This window comes from Muscardinus avellanarius, assembly GCF_963383645.1.
Source record: "Muscardinus avellanarius genome assembly, chromosome: 1".
Taxonomy (NCBI): domain Eukaryota; kingdom Metazoa; phylum Chordata; class Mammalia; order Rodentia; family Gliridae; genus Muscardinus; species Muscardinus avellanarius.
Window position 1 is genome coordinate 44,797,051 of NC_137786.1, and position 15,269 is coordinate 44,812,319.

Consider the following 15,269-nt stretch of genomic DNA (forward strand, 5'->3'; position numbering starts at 1 on the left):
TCTTTCTGAGAATGGTCCATTAGAATGTAGGAAGAAAATATCAGAAATTCTATTTGTATTGCTTAACCTGTGCTTTAAAATAATTCTACTTTGAGGGTAAGTTTTACAATAAATATAATGTGTTAATGCTATGTATATACATAATTTGAAATTATCTGCTCAAAAGATTGCAATAAATAAGCGTTCAATGAAGGACATAGAATATCCATAGATTTTGGAAACCACTACTGTACAGAATACAGCCAAAAAATTAATTTGAGGCCTGAGTAGGCCTGAGTCTTGTGAGCCTGGGCAGCTGGAACACAAGCCTGCAACTTAGACTGGATGAGCCCACCTTTGATTGATGTTATTGCCCATGGTCACATTGGGGTTGGTGCAGAGCCGAGAACAGAGGCCAGTCCCGCCCCACCTAGCCCTTGTTCCACTGTCTGTGCTACCCCCAAAGGAATGCTGGACTGGGGCTTGGGTTTTAAGTCAAGAAAAGAGAACTGTAAGTAGCCTAACTCTCCAAGAGCTTATCATGAAACATAATTACACACACGTGAAAGATTGTCAGTGCTTTTATTTAATAAGAATATGAATAACTTTAATTCATGCAACTTTATATTTCATTCATACCCAGATTCTGCCATTTAAAAAGAGCAGTTCAGACAAACTGGATGTTTCCTTATAGAGACACAATTCTTTTAGCATATTATCAACTCACGTAAAATGTTTTTATAATTTGTCCATAAGGCTGAGTGAACGCATGCTATTCTTGGAAATGATACTCTCAAGCTTCAAAGCTGAAGGTGACTCTCTTCTTTCAGAGGTACTGGAAGGCTCATCTTTGACAATGTTTATTAAAAATGCAACCACTTAAGCCAGGCATGGTGGCGCACACTTGTAATCCCAGCATTCGGGAGGAGACTGGAGGATCGCGGTTCGCAGACAGCCTCAGCTACTTAGTGAGGCCCTTTGCAACTTACTGACACCCTGTGTCAAAATAAAAAATAAAAAAATAGGGCAGGGGGTGAGGCTCGGAGGTCGAATGCCCTTGGGTTCCATCCCCAGACCCACACCAAAAAAAAATGCAACCACTTGAAAGTATTAGGAAATATATGAAAATAAAATGTTAGTATTGATTATGAATAAGAATATGAGTGGTAGCACACGCTTGTAATCCCAGTACCTGGGAGGCTGATACAGAAGGATCACAGGTTCACAGCCAGCCTCAGCTACTTAGTGAGGCCCTCTGCAACTTAGTGAGACCCTGTTTCAAAATATAGAATAAAAAAAATAGGGCTGGGGATATAGCTTGGAGGTAGAATGCCCCAAGTTCAATCCCGGATAACACACACATACATACACGCACACGCGCACACACACACACGCGCGCACACACACACACACACACACACACACGCAGGAGATACCACAAACTGATGGAAGCAAGAATAGTTTGACATTTTTAGAGCTGTAACCTTCATCCAACATCTAATTGAGATTTAATTACTTGGGGTTTCCTCACAGAAACTAGAATAGGGTGCAGTACCTGTTTAAAGGTAAGTTTCTACCTTCAGAGAAATTAAAAAAAAAAAACAGGAAGAGAAAACAAACCAAAACAAAAATGTATCCTGTACATTTAAGACCTTAATGCTGCATGAAAAAGCCATCCAGTGGAGACATAACATCCAACATTTCAAGCATTTGCTTTACAGCTAACTTTAGACACTAAAAGTGCTTTAGACATTAAAAGAGACCCTGTTTCCAAATTAAAAAAATATAAAATAGTCTGGGAGTGTAGCCCGGAGGGAGAAGGGTTTCAAGGAACCCCAGTACCACACACACACACACACACACACACCAAAAAAAAATCAAAACAAAAAAAACCACAGAGGTTTAAATCAGAAATAAAATATATAGGACCTATACTTTTTAGGAAGATCTAAAAACTGACTACAACAAAGAGGTGAAGTAAAGAAATAAAATATTCTGGACCCTTGTTTAGATGGAAGATACTTACCTATAGCAAAAAAAAAATCACTTGAAAAGCTTGTTCCTTAATATACATTTAAGAGTTCTTATTTGCATGTAAATAGGATGTAATGATTTAACAAAATCAATCAATGTGAAACAGCTGTCTAATTTTTTATTGAACAATAATAAATTTGTCCTTTTAATACAAAACCTAACAGCTTATTTTGCTTACATTCAAAGACCCTCCCACACACACACATTCATTACTCTGTTGGTAAACTTCAAGAATAAAATATAGGTAAATAGTGAAATAATTCTTAAATAAGTTTTTTACTCCAAATAAAATACTTCTGCAAATATTTCCTAACAACATCTAGTATAACAGTCCTGTGTGTGCTAAGATCATCCCAAGCATATTCCTAATTGCATTTATCAATCAAGTTAAAAAAAAATATGAATAAACTATAACTTAAAGTGGGCAGGTTTCCTACTGAAAAATTGATTTTCTTTTCCCAACCCCTTAAACAGTAATTTTCTACTTTAAGTATAAAATTAATCAAATTATGGCATTTTTCTCTTAAATTTCTGTCTATTGCTTGCCTTTTGACACTTTATCAATCCACACCTAATTTTTCTAATTTTTTCTTATGATTATTACCAATAATATTATAATAATTATTAATAATAAATTTGTTATGTTTTGGATGCTTGAAAAATCTATAGAGCCCCACCTTTATTCTGTTTTAAACAAATAATGTTTCATTGCCTCAAGAAGTATAGAGGATAACTTGTACTAACATTTATAACAAAAATATATAAATATTTACCTTCACCCCTACCCACCCTTAATTAGGCAAAATACTTCCTACCTCTATCTCAGAAGTGGCATTCTTTCACCACGTATAGAAGTGTGTCCTCTCTCTGCCCAGACCCATCCTCCAGGCAGGTAGCCTGAGCACTACACTAGCAGCCCTTTGAAATCAACCTCCATTCAAGGTTGTCCAAACTCCCACAAGCTTCAAACATCCCACTTTCTGCAGGGATTTTCTGGTTTGCTTTTTGCTACACCCCCCTAATTAACTTCTATTGAATACACCACATGGAAGAGCTAAATATTACAAGCCCCCATCCCCACCTTGTCTTGTTCCTAACTCTTCCCCCATCACGTATCACAACATTAATGTATATCTAAGTCAAAGAGCCCCGTGGGTTCACTTTGGTCTTCCGCTCTGACCAGCTTCCTCTTTGACCTGACTCCATGGAAGAGTATCTAAGTCATATTTTTAGTTCTTCAGTGTTACTATACACACACACATTTAACAAATCTATATGCATTCAAATATTTAACAAATACCTAAGTGTTCAGTCATATGCATTTTATGGATTGTAAGTAGCCTACTTTTTTTTTCTTGAATCACCCTGAATCATACTTTATCTCCAAAAATTACATGTCCGTATGCTATAATCTAGACAGTTCTTAAAATGTTGGCTGAGTGTTGAACAATCATTAAAATAGAAGCTTCTTGTGGGAATCCCACCCGGATCAGCGTGGATTTAACCATTTCATGACAGGGGAGCGGGCAGCATTTGTGCTCACAACTTCTCTCACAGCGTTGCCATCTCCAGATGCCATGTCATGCTCTGAAATTAAAGGGAACACCAATCATGTCCAAATGTCTGCAACTCAAGAGATCAAGTGCAGTTTTGTTTTCGTTTTCCAATGGAATTTATGTTTAATATTCTTATTGGTATATTCTAATTATACATAATACTGAGGTTCAAAGAGGTATAAATATACATGCATATTTCACTTGGGTATATTTCCTTCCCTATACCCCTCTTCCCACTCTCCATGCATTTAGTGAAATTGATAGTAATACCTTCATATATGGATTCAATATTATTTTTAACTCTTTTCTTCAGTTTTTTCTGTTTCTCCTCCCCACCTCCCACCCCACCCCCTTCACCATTCTAATTGTCTCTCCATTTATCTGAAGTTACTTTTTTCTATTTTCTCTCTAGCTTTTTTGATGAAATTTAAAATGAAATCTTTAATAGATTCAAGATTCTATGCTAACTGTATCTCACTGTTCTATATCAATTAGTATTCCCTAAGGCAACACCCTCTCACATTATTTCTGTTTATATACCCTATCATCACCTGACACTCTTATACATATATTTCTTTCTCTTTCTTTCTTTTCTTTTCCCTCCCTTTCTTTTCTCTTTCTTTCTTTCTTTCTTTCTTTCTTTCTTTCTTTCATCTTTCCTTCTTTCACTCCACCACTAGAATTTCAGCTCCATAAAGGAGGGACTTGGATTTGCTGTTATATCTCCACTTAAAACACTTACAACAGTGCCTGGAACACATTATACACTTAATAAATTCTTAAAGAATAAGAAAATTCTGTAAAAATAGCAAAATAGTCCTTTGGGAAGGAGACAAGAGGTCATGCTGCCTTTGTACAAGAAGAGGGACACAGGTAAGATATGAAGAGTTATAGCAGATTCTCTTGGTGAAAAAGACTTAAATGAATTAAAAGAGATTATTTACTGTTATCTTGTTGATAAATGGCCAGGCCTAGAGAGGTCTACTAAAATGAAAATATCCCATTTAAAATATATAAAATATATTTTATGAAATAAAAGTTGTTCCTTCAAAGTTCTGTTTAGCCCATGATTTTAGAAAGCAAACCAAGATCAAAGAAGCTACAAATGTTTAGGGCAGCTAGTAAATAGAGACAATACCTTTCAAACCTGTACTATAAGCAATATAATTATTTTGAATTTAAAAAGCTGGGTCTTCTCTGAGAAAGCAGAAGTGTTTTCCAGGTGCTAATGGGATATGAGGAAGAGGAGTAACTGCCTAGTGGGGGCTGGACTTTTCATTGGGCCTGGTAGAATGTTTTGGAACTCGATAAAGGCAGTGGTTATCTGACATTGTGAGAATTATCTATATTAAAATGGTTAATTTTATGTTATGTGAATTTTACCTCAAAAAGATTCCAGATCTTAAAACCCAATCTTTTGCTTTTTAAAGACTATAGGGACAAGTCATAAATATTTAACAATGTATCAATTTTCAGATTAAATACAAACATACTCACCTAATAGGTTAATAAATGATTTTCTTCTCAAACTAGGGTTTAAGAGAATAGGCATAATTGATACTACTAAGCCATTTAAAAACACAGTATTTTCCCCTTTTCTTTATTTTTATTGTTTGTTTATTTATCTTATTTACTTATTTATTTATACTGGGTTTTGAATCAAGAGGCATTCTACTTCTAAAGCACACCTCCAGCCCTTCATATTTTGTGTTTTGAAACAGTGTCTCACTAGGTTACTGAGGCTAATCTTGAACCTGTGATCCTCCTGCTCAGTCACCCAAGTACTGGGATTACAAGCATGTGCCACTACACCTGGCTCCCCATCATTTTAAAGTATTTAGTTGTACCTATATGTAAGAAGGAGGTAAAGCTGAAAAAATAAGCACATTTTCTCAATAGTTCACATTTTAATTAATTTGAAATACAAAAGGCCAAAAAAGAAAACTAAATAAAATGTTTTTGAATTACTATTTATATCTGAGGGAAGAAAGTTGTATAGTTTGTTGATATTAGTGGCTATATGGCTAAATGTTAAGTTTGGAAGGTTGCATTTTTAATTACTTAATTTTTAAAATGTTCCATAATAATAATTATATATATATATATATATATATATATATATATATATATATATATATATTTGGGGTATAATGTGATAGTTTGATAAATGTTTCCATTGTAGAATAATTAAAAATTAGCATACCCATCATCTTACATATTTAGCATTTTCTGGTGGTGAAAATATTTAAAATAACTTTTAGAAATTTTGAAACACATAATACATTATTGTTATTATAGTCACCATACTGTGCAATGGAGGGATAAGTTTTAGTGACACATGCCGTTTTATTTATTTTATATATTTTAAGTGGGATTTTTTTTTTTTTTGGTAGTACTGGGGGTGGAACCCAGAGGCTTTCTACCTCTGGACTATACTCCCAGACCTTTTTTTTATATTTTTTTATTTGGAAACAGGGTCTCACTAAGTTGCTGAGAGCCTCACTAAGTAGCTGAGGCTGGCTTTGAACCTGTGCAATCCTCCTGTTTCAGCCTCCCAAGCATTGGGATTACAAGCGTGCGCCACCACACCCGGCTTAAGTGGGATATTTTCACTTTAGTAAAGCTTTCTGGGCCTGGCCATTTATCAACAAGATAACATAATACACGCACAGTCTATCTCATAGGTTGTACATTCCTCACATTCTACAACCTTTGTAAGAAAAACACAGAGACCCCTAAGAAGCAGGTGAATAGAACTACACTTTCATCCTTGCACAAATTTCAATCATAGATACTATTTATCTTTTTCAAAATCCATAAAGATATACATTTGAGATTATTTCTATTCAAATGCTTCCATTTGATTAAAAAAATAGCTCTCTCCAATTTTTATCTTGGCTCTTAAACTTTATCCAGTAAATTCTTCACAATGTTTTTTTATGTGAAGTTGGGAAAGAAATAGTTTTGTCTAGTAAATATATAAAACAGAACACTGAGGAATTTAAAGAACTTTGTACAACTGGTTACTCTATTATAGATTTTTTTGGTTATCATATAAACTAGGTAAACTTTATGAGAAACTAAAGTATATAGTCCTCAAAATTATTAATGATATCTTCTTAAAAAATAGCAATAGCAACCAAACTCAGTGACCTCCCACTTTTTTTTTTCTGGATAAAATTAAAGAGGCTAGATTGTTCAAATCAACATCTTATTCTACTAATTCTTTTAAGTGATTCACACTGAAATTATCCTACTGTTGCAATACTATATCAGAATAAATTCTTACCTGTGTGGGAAACAAATCTCCTGTTGGAAACCTTGGCAACGGAGTACTGGATGAAGGGAAATTTCAGACATTTGCCCGTCACCCTGTCACAGATGCCTGAAGGGCACTTGCAGGTCTCTTTGCATTCCATTCCAAAGGTGCCATAAGGGCAGTCTGAGGGCAGAGAAAAGGTTACAGAAGGAGCTGCTTGTGAATGAGCCTCCATCCTACCAGCCCCTGTGGGAGATAGCCTTAGGATTGGAACCAGCCTTGTGGATCTGAACTATGCAGTGAAACAAAATACTAAAAAACCCAGGCTTTGAAAGTTGAGGCTTGGATTATAAAAGTAAAATCATACATTGAGACCAGATCATGGGTGCCTCGGGCATCTTGATGTGAAGTGTCACTGAAGGCAGCTTTATATAACCCATCTCCTTGGACCAATCTTAATTCTATTTATTTGCTACTTATATGTTGACAGATTCTCACAGTTTTCTCTGTAGCAGCTCAGTGAAGATGGGAAGTTAGGGCTGGGGTGTGATGGGGTATGACTCAGTGGTACAGTGCTTGCCTAGCGTGCATGAGGCTCTGGGGTCGATTCCCAGTACAAAAAAAAAAAAAAAAGAAAGAAAGAAAAAGGAATGAAAGAAGGAAAGAAAGAAAGAAAAAGAAAGAAAGAAAGAAAGAAAGAAAGAAAGAAAGAAAGAAAGAAAGAAAGAAAGGAGGGAGGGAGAGGGGGAGGGAGGGAGGGAGGGAGGGAGGGAGGGAGGAAGGAAGGAAGGAAGGAAGGAAGGAAGGAAGGAAGGAAGGAAGGAAGGGAGAAATTGAACAGACATATTGATTAGCTTCCCAGAATTTAAAACAGGATGCTGTCTTTGAATCCACTATATTCACAGACAATTCACTGTTTTAGATGTACAGCAAAGGGCTTTAAACTAACCAGGGCTGAGAGAGCTATCACCTCGCATGAACCCATCAATTCTCTATCTGCTCCAATCCTAACAAATCTATCAGAACAGGAGCACAATTCACCTAACTCCTCTTATTGTTAAGAGGATTCACTATGAAAACTCTCTACAAAGCTAAGACGAACGAGAAAGCTCAGGGTTTATACACTTACCACGAACTGAAAACTTTCAGAGCTTCAACATCCTTACACTTACACTAAAACATACTGTACTGAGATAAAGAAGACAGAGTCGTTTATTTAAAAGATGTGATTTGGCCAGGTGTAGTGGCACGCATCTGTAATCCTAGTACTTGGGAGGCTGAGACAGGAGGATAGCAGGTTCGAGGCACCCTCAGCAGCTTAGCGAGACTGTTTCAAAATAAAAAATAAAAAGGGCTGAGGGTGTAGAGGGTGTAGCTCAGAGGCAGAATGCCTCTGTGTTCAGTCTCCAGGACCATACACACACACACACACACACACACACACACACACACACACACACACAGAGGAATAGATGTAGAATACTTATTCTTCTGGCAGAAAAATATAATTGTACAATTACATATGGGTAAGAGAAGTAACTTATGAGGCCTCTGGGTCTTTAGTAAACCAATATTCTCTAGAATGATCAAAATAGATATTAGTAAAATATGTTTTCAAAGAGAGGAAGACTGCTCTTTCACCAGTCTTCAAGTTCAAAGTACAGTTCCCCTGCTGGGAAGAAGAGTCCTTAAAGAAGATTCTCAAAAGACCGTTAGCAGAAAACATAACAGGATTGGAATTTAATTGTATCTGCAGTAATTTTGAAAGCTAAAACTCTAGCCAAATTCTCAGTTATACTGTTAGTGTAGCCCCTGATAGTAAGTGTCCAAAAATTGAGGTCAGCTGGCTGTTATCTGAGCACCACAGCGACAAATACTTGAATATTTAGAAATCACCTTGAAATGTGGCATCGGAAACATGCAGTTTTCTGTAGGTGCTCTGTAAAAAAAGATGAAGGAGGAAGTCTGCCTACAGCAAAACAGATTCTCTCTACCTAGAATTGCTAAGGCTTACATGGTCTCGTAATTTCAACAGAGGAAAATCCTCAGAACTAGGTTTGTCAGCAATCTGAAGAATGCCAAAAAGACCAATCCAAAATATATTTTTTAAAATGTAACTCATTAAGTCATGTGCAGTGGTTCCAGCCTGTAATTCCAGTACTTGAGAGACTGAGACAGGAGGAAAGCAGGTTTGAAAGCAGCCTCCGTACCTTTAACCTCAGCAACTTAGCAAGACTATTTCAAAATAAAAAATGAAAAAGGGCTGGGGATGTAACTCAGTGGTAGAATCCCCCTGGTTCAACCCCCCAGGACCCCCATTAATATCTCCCTCAATCATTCAATAGAATCCCAGAGGACTAAAAATTCCATTTGCCTCACAGTTTGATTCTTTACCCTATGTAGGTGCATATTACAATCACATTTACCAAAGGCATTTCTATGCCAAGAAAAAAGCAATCCACTGCTTATACTTGCTATATAATAACATGATTGTGTTAACCACTTCCTCCCTAATTTCCTTATGTGAGTTACTGTTTCTTGGCTGATAAACCAAAACACTGTTCACTGGAAATATCCTGTTCATTGGAAAGAAATATATATGTATCTGTTCTCCAAAGAAAATGCTTGCTTGATATTCTACCTCTTACTGGTTATAATAAAAATTTAAACAAAAAATAAATTTCTCCTAAGAGTTCAAAATTTATTTCTTAACCTTTCATTGATTTTCCAGATTAAAGGACAATTGATTAATTTGTAAATTATTTTTAAAAGGAGGGAGAATTAATGAGATTAGCTCAATATTGGTGGTTATCATTCATAAATGGGTAAAATTATATTTAATACATAAGACATGTAGATTATTTAGAAGTTTTCTGGAAATGTTTATAATTTTGACAACTTCTTGTAAAGAAGTTGTAATCATACATTATATAAATATACAATTATGCAAACTGATGGAGTTATATAACATGTGTTGCATCTTAATAATAGGTCATGATAACATTATGAGGTATCTATGTATGAAGTATTTTAATCACCATTCTTTTGAATCTAAACATTTTTTAATTGAGTACTTTAAACTATAGTTACTAACTTTGAAACAAATTCCAGAAATGCCTAGCTATATTATTTAACTATAATTTCAATCTGATAATTTTTTCTTTAAATCTATGAAGCAGCCAAACTTACTCTCTACAGACTTTCAATGTTTCATTTTTCTTTACTGTCACTTTTGCTCATCTTACACCATCGGCTATTTTCCTAAAAAAACAAAAACTTTGTAAAGCAGAGTAAGGATTGTTTTACACTTCCAGGGACTTTCTGGCAAGAATGTGAGTTATTTCCTTAGATAACTTAAACCCACCTTATCCCATCCAGTGCATTAGCATTCATCAGAAGGATTTGATCTGGAGAGAGGACTCTATCCTGTAGACTCTTTCAAGATCAAAAACTTACCAAATCCAGGACTACAAACCACTCCCAAGAGGTTATCTGGTGGGGACCTCTGCAATCACTGCCTTGTGAGGGAAGCACCTAAGCCATTCATAGCAGATTACCTGTCAAGTTTCTAAAGTTTTCCAGAAAAGGAGGCAAACAGATCTCCCACTGCAACTTTCTTACACCGAAATGTGAGTGCAATACCACATTTCTGTCTGGACCTTCCTGCACACTGGTTTCAATACTGTCTGCAGAGTTATCCTCCTTTCCCTACCTAAGACAACACCTGCTTGGGACCTGCATCTTCCCTTGCAAAGCCACCTCACCTCCCAAGCCGGCTAAAAGCCCACAGGGAACCATGAGTAGGGGGAACGAGGGGTCACTCTTTACCTTTGCAGATACCAAACTCGTCACCAAAATCATCCTCCTCGCTGTAAAACTGACATCTCAGTCCCGGGCCACACTTCACTCCATCCATTCCTGAGACCGTGCGGTAGCAGGTTTCTCCCAGCCCTGCAGCGCACACCTGGCAGCAGCCACAGTCGTCCAGCACTGTCCTCTTGCAGTGCAGGTTGCTTCTGCACTCGTTATTGTCACAATGTTCCGGGCAATCCACCGCATACTTGGTGCTCCAGGCCACGGCCAGGTGCATGGGTACCAGGAGCATGGTGAGCAGCAAGAGACTCTGCATGGTTCCCAGCTGGCTCAGGCTCGGCTCTCTGCGTCCTGGTCTTAGCTGTTGGGAAGCAGCCGTCCAAAGTGGTAGCTGAGTCTCTGCCTACACGTTTATGAGTTTTATACACTGGGTTGCCCGCATGCTTCCCCGTCATCAATTTCCTCAACCCAGCGGCAGCGCTGTCCTCCTGCCAGCCTCTCTTGTTTTAGTTTATGAAATCCAGGATGAAGGCTGGATTAACACGCTGCTGCCATCCAGGAATTGAAAAGCCCAAGCTGATGTCATCTGTTATGTTTAGATGGTTGTTTTGCATGAGGGCTGAAAAACTCACTCACATCCGTCTCAAGGGCTCAAGGACGTCTGCGAAGGGGGAATAAAGGAGATCGCATGCCCCCCTTCAGGACAGGAATTGTTCCGACACTGGCATATCACTTGGAGTGTAGCTTTGTCTCAGAGTCTCTGCAGTCAGGAGGAAAATGATATTGACATGAATCATCAAGACCGAAGAAGCATCTGCAAAAAAAAAAATAATAATAATAATAATAAGCATTTGGTATTTCCCCTCAATAAATATCTATGAGGTCACTTAGAAGAAGAAAGGGTTATATTGTGCCTGTTCAATACTTGGAAGAAAGAAAATATTTTGATAGGGATTTTTTAAAGACCTTCTCTTCCTTCCTCCCACTCTTCTCCTCAAATGTTATTTCTAAAGCAATTCATGTCACATATGTCTAAGTCTTTCATGTGTGTAGCTGTGTCTCTAGTAAGATATGGAACTGCAGCTGAGGCTTTCCTTTAAGATCAATTGCAAAAAGTTTCAGAAGAGGTAAGATCCTACTGGCACTGTTTCTGGATTACTCAATTTCGGAAAAACTTATCTGTTGGACTTCTCCCGACCCAAATCTCCACAGGGAGAAGGCTCATCCATCACAAAGTCTGCTCATCCAATGATGGAGTCCTGTCAGAGCCCTTCCCCTCACCTTCTGGCATCTAGCAGAGTCCTCGCTAAAAACCGCCAAACAAGGCAGCCGGCCCAAGGAAACAAATGAGCCAGCAGGAAAATGGGAACAGAGCCCCAGAGAGGCAAGCTGCAGGGAAGGGAAACATTACCCATCAGGAAACAAGGTTTTCATGCTCTGGAGGGTCACAGGGTGTGGGTCCCACTGGGAAAAACAGAGTGGCCCTCTCCAAAGACTGACTGACTGAATCATGGCCTTTTGGGAGCAAGATTTGTGAGACAGTGAAAGCAAAATGAAATAGAAGAGAAGGGAGTTCTTACACCCTTCTCTTCCAAGGTTTCCAAGGATTCCAAGGTCCCCAACCCATTCGTCAAAATAGTAATGTACCCATGGTCATGGGGTAAGTGTCTGTCACGATAAGCTGCAAGAAATCCACAGGATGCAGCTTCCTATTTTGAAAAGTGATGGTGTGAGGCTAATTGGCCTCTGAAATTCTTGTGCATAGGAGGAATAGAGACCATTGGATGTGACTTGATGATTGCTCTTGTGATTAAAATGTTGGGGTAAGAGAAGGAGCAAAGACCAAAGCGGAAAGAATTCAGGGAGTAAGAAATAAAGGCAAGAATTTTAGCTTCCAAATTTTCCAAGACAACCCAATTCGAAATATTTTTGTATGCATCTCTTCAGAAGAAAACAAGTACTGAACAGATACACTGATTTACTGTTTTCAGTAGTGGTACCATTTTTTGAGCACTCAGTATGTGCCAAGCACTGTTCGTGAACATTTTACATGCATTAACTCCCTTGCTCCTCACCACAATATTATGAAGTAGCTATCATTATCATATAAGAAATTATATGAATGAGAAAACTGAGTCAGAAACAGATTAAGTAACTTGCTCAAGATGTGACCCATACCAGTGTGGTGTCAAAGCTACACACTGTTGCTTACTACATACAACACAATATGCTTTCATGGCCAGTGGTTCCAATGGCCTAGTTCTCAATTTAGGTTGGCCCTAGAAAAAGCTTCTTGTTCAAAATTTGTTGAAAACTACTTTCTGAGTAGAATAGTGATTAATAATAACACTCAACTTTTTATGGCCTAAAACTATGCTAAGAATTTGTATCGATTATCACATTTAACTTTCAAAACAACATCAGGATCCAGACACTATTTTTATCTTTATCTTATATATGAGAAACCTGAGGTCTACAGAAGTTTAGTAATTCCATCCAGCATCACACAGAAAACAATGAAGCCAGCACTCCACCCCTGCAAGAGATGGGTTTGGGGACTAAAATAGGATTTCAAAATCAAATGCATACAGGTGACAAACAAGTGACCTGTGTTGGTGAAGGTGTGAACTGTACCAAGTGTAATTCAGAAGACATGGACTGGCTCTTACCCACCTGAAAGACATATAAAGTCACGAATGTTTTCCATGATGGAAGACAAAGGGAAGTCAGATTGATGCTACTTTTGCTAAGCGACAACGGAGAGAAGATGTAAATTGAGGTAGCAAAACCATAATCCAATAACCAGAGTGCAGAAAACATGAGGGCACCACACACAACAACCAGTGCAGAAAAATATCATCAACGGTGGAACTGTCTCAACTCATAGTCTCTAACAATCCATTTGGGGTCAACTAGAAATTTCTTCTTAAACCTAATAAAAGCATAGTTTGTTCCAGCGCAATACCTATGGGAATTTTATTTATTTGTATTTCTGTCTTCTCCAACTGTGACCCCAGGTGGACCAGTTCCACTGGGAAGAATAGCAGTTACCATAAAGTGTGAGGAAATGGGAGCATGAGTAACCAAGGAGCCAATTTAACGCGCAGCCCCTCCCCCAACTAATGTAAAGGCAAAGTGGTTGACATTGAATTCATGGCTGACTTGCTTTCTCCTGGGGGCTGACACATCTCTAACCTTGCTCTGCCTTTGCATCCGTTGTCAAATCAAAGAGTGAACAAGGGAAAGCTTTGACAGCTCCAAAAGTGCAAGTTCAACCTCCAGTGGCTTAAAACAAAAATCTCTGGATTCAAAGGACACCGCAAGTGGTCCTCTGAAATGGGGCAGAGGAATGATAAAACCACATAGCTATTCAACCCAGTACACCTTTCTATTTAAAAAGTCATCATGATTTTTTCCCTTGAACTCAGTATTGTGCCAAACAAGAAAATTAGCCTAAGTAATATATGCTGACACTTTGTGCTTTATTTTACACATAGTGATTGGTGGTAATCAAATTCCAAGGATTTATTTCTGTATAGGCAAAGATGGTCCAGTGGGAAGGGTTGTGGGTCAGTTCCAAACCCTCAGGAGATGGTTCTTGGTCAAGCCAATTGTACCATATTAACTGTGCCTTCCTGACAAATCATCTCTACTAGAGTTTGATTTAAATTGAATTGCAATGGAAGCCTTGAAAGCCAACATTCCCAAGGAGCAAGTGGAGAGACATTTGCAAGCATATTTCAGGCAATGTGAGACCTGTTTTACAGTTTAGTTTTTGGTTTTGGGTAGCGTCTGAAAGTCTTCCTGCTTTGACACCAGCTGTGACATTTTTGCATGTGCCTCATGCAAGGTCTGGCACATATTGGGGGCTTAATAAACACATCAAGGCAACCAGCTGCTTCTCAGAATCATTTCCAGAAAGTAGTAAGTTTGGTAGTAAGTTGAAATGGTATCAGTGTGTTCTTTTTCTTTGTCTCTTTACCAAGAGAAGTAACGAGAAGGTGAGGTCTGGGATGGGCTGGGTTGAGCTCTAGAACATGAGCATTTATGGGAATGTGGTAAGGGTTTTCAGAAACAGCAGAGGCCACTGGAGGTTGAATGGAAGATTCTGGGAAGATTCTGGGCAAAGACTGTAATCTTATCATGTCACCCTTGGGTTTAGCAGTATCACTCCCACTCCTGAGTCTGAGGAAGCAGACACAGAATCAGGTCGCTTTTAAAACCTGATCAAATCTAGGAACTTCAACTCCAGAGTCACACTACTAGGAATTCTTTTAGAGCCAGGTGGTTTCACACCTGGAACACATGAGATCTTGCTACCCAGATGTCTTTCCCTCCTTGCCCTAGACTTTAATGTGAAGAGTCAAGGCAAGTTTTTCTAACAGGCAGCTCTTGTTCAAATTAGAGTTCTGAGTTTATTAATCCATTTGCAAATATGTCACACAGTGTCCCTTTATCTTCATCTATAAACCCATATCCAGAAGCTTTGTTCTGCTCTGATATGGGGGGCTAGAGGAGAGAGAGGAGAAGGAGGAGGAAGAAGAGAAACGTGAATAGGAAAAGTAGCACTGAATTTAGAACCAGAAGACCTGGATGAGTTGGAGTCCTAGTTCTATTATTAGTTCTCA

General features: G+C 38.1%; 1 protein-coding gene across 2 annotated transcripts; it reads right to left on the reverse strand.

Annotated features, from left to right (window-relative positions):
* Nucleotides 1-3,502: 3,502 nt before the first annotated feature.
* ESM1 (endothelial cell specific molecule 1) lies at nucleotides 3,503-10,957 on the reverse strand (the record flags this gene model as incomplete). Of its 2 annotated transcripts, XM_080704036.1 has the most annotated exons (3): nucleotides 3,503-3,600; nucleotides 6,859-7,011; nucleotides 10,657-10,957. In XM_080704036.1, 3 exons carry the CDS (start codon nucleotides 10,955-10,957, stop codon nucleotides 3,503-3,505), a joined length of 552 nt encoding a protein of 183 aa, XP_080560162.1. The 2 variants fall into 2 exon arrangements, with proteins under 2 accessions (XP_080560162.1, XP_080560163.1); XM_080704037.1 differs by lacking the exon at nucleotides 6,859-7,011.
* Nucleotides 10,958-15,269: the final 4,312 nt, after the last annotated feature.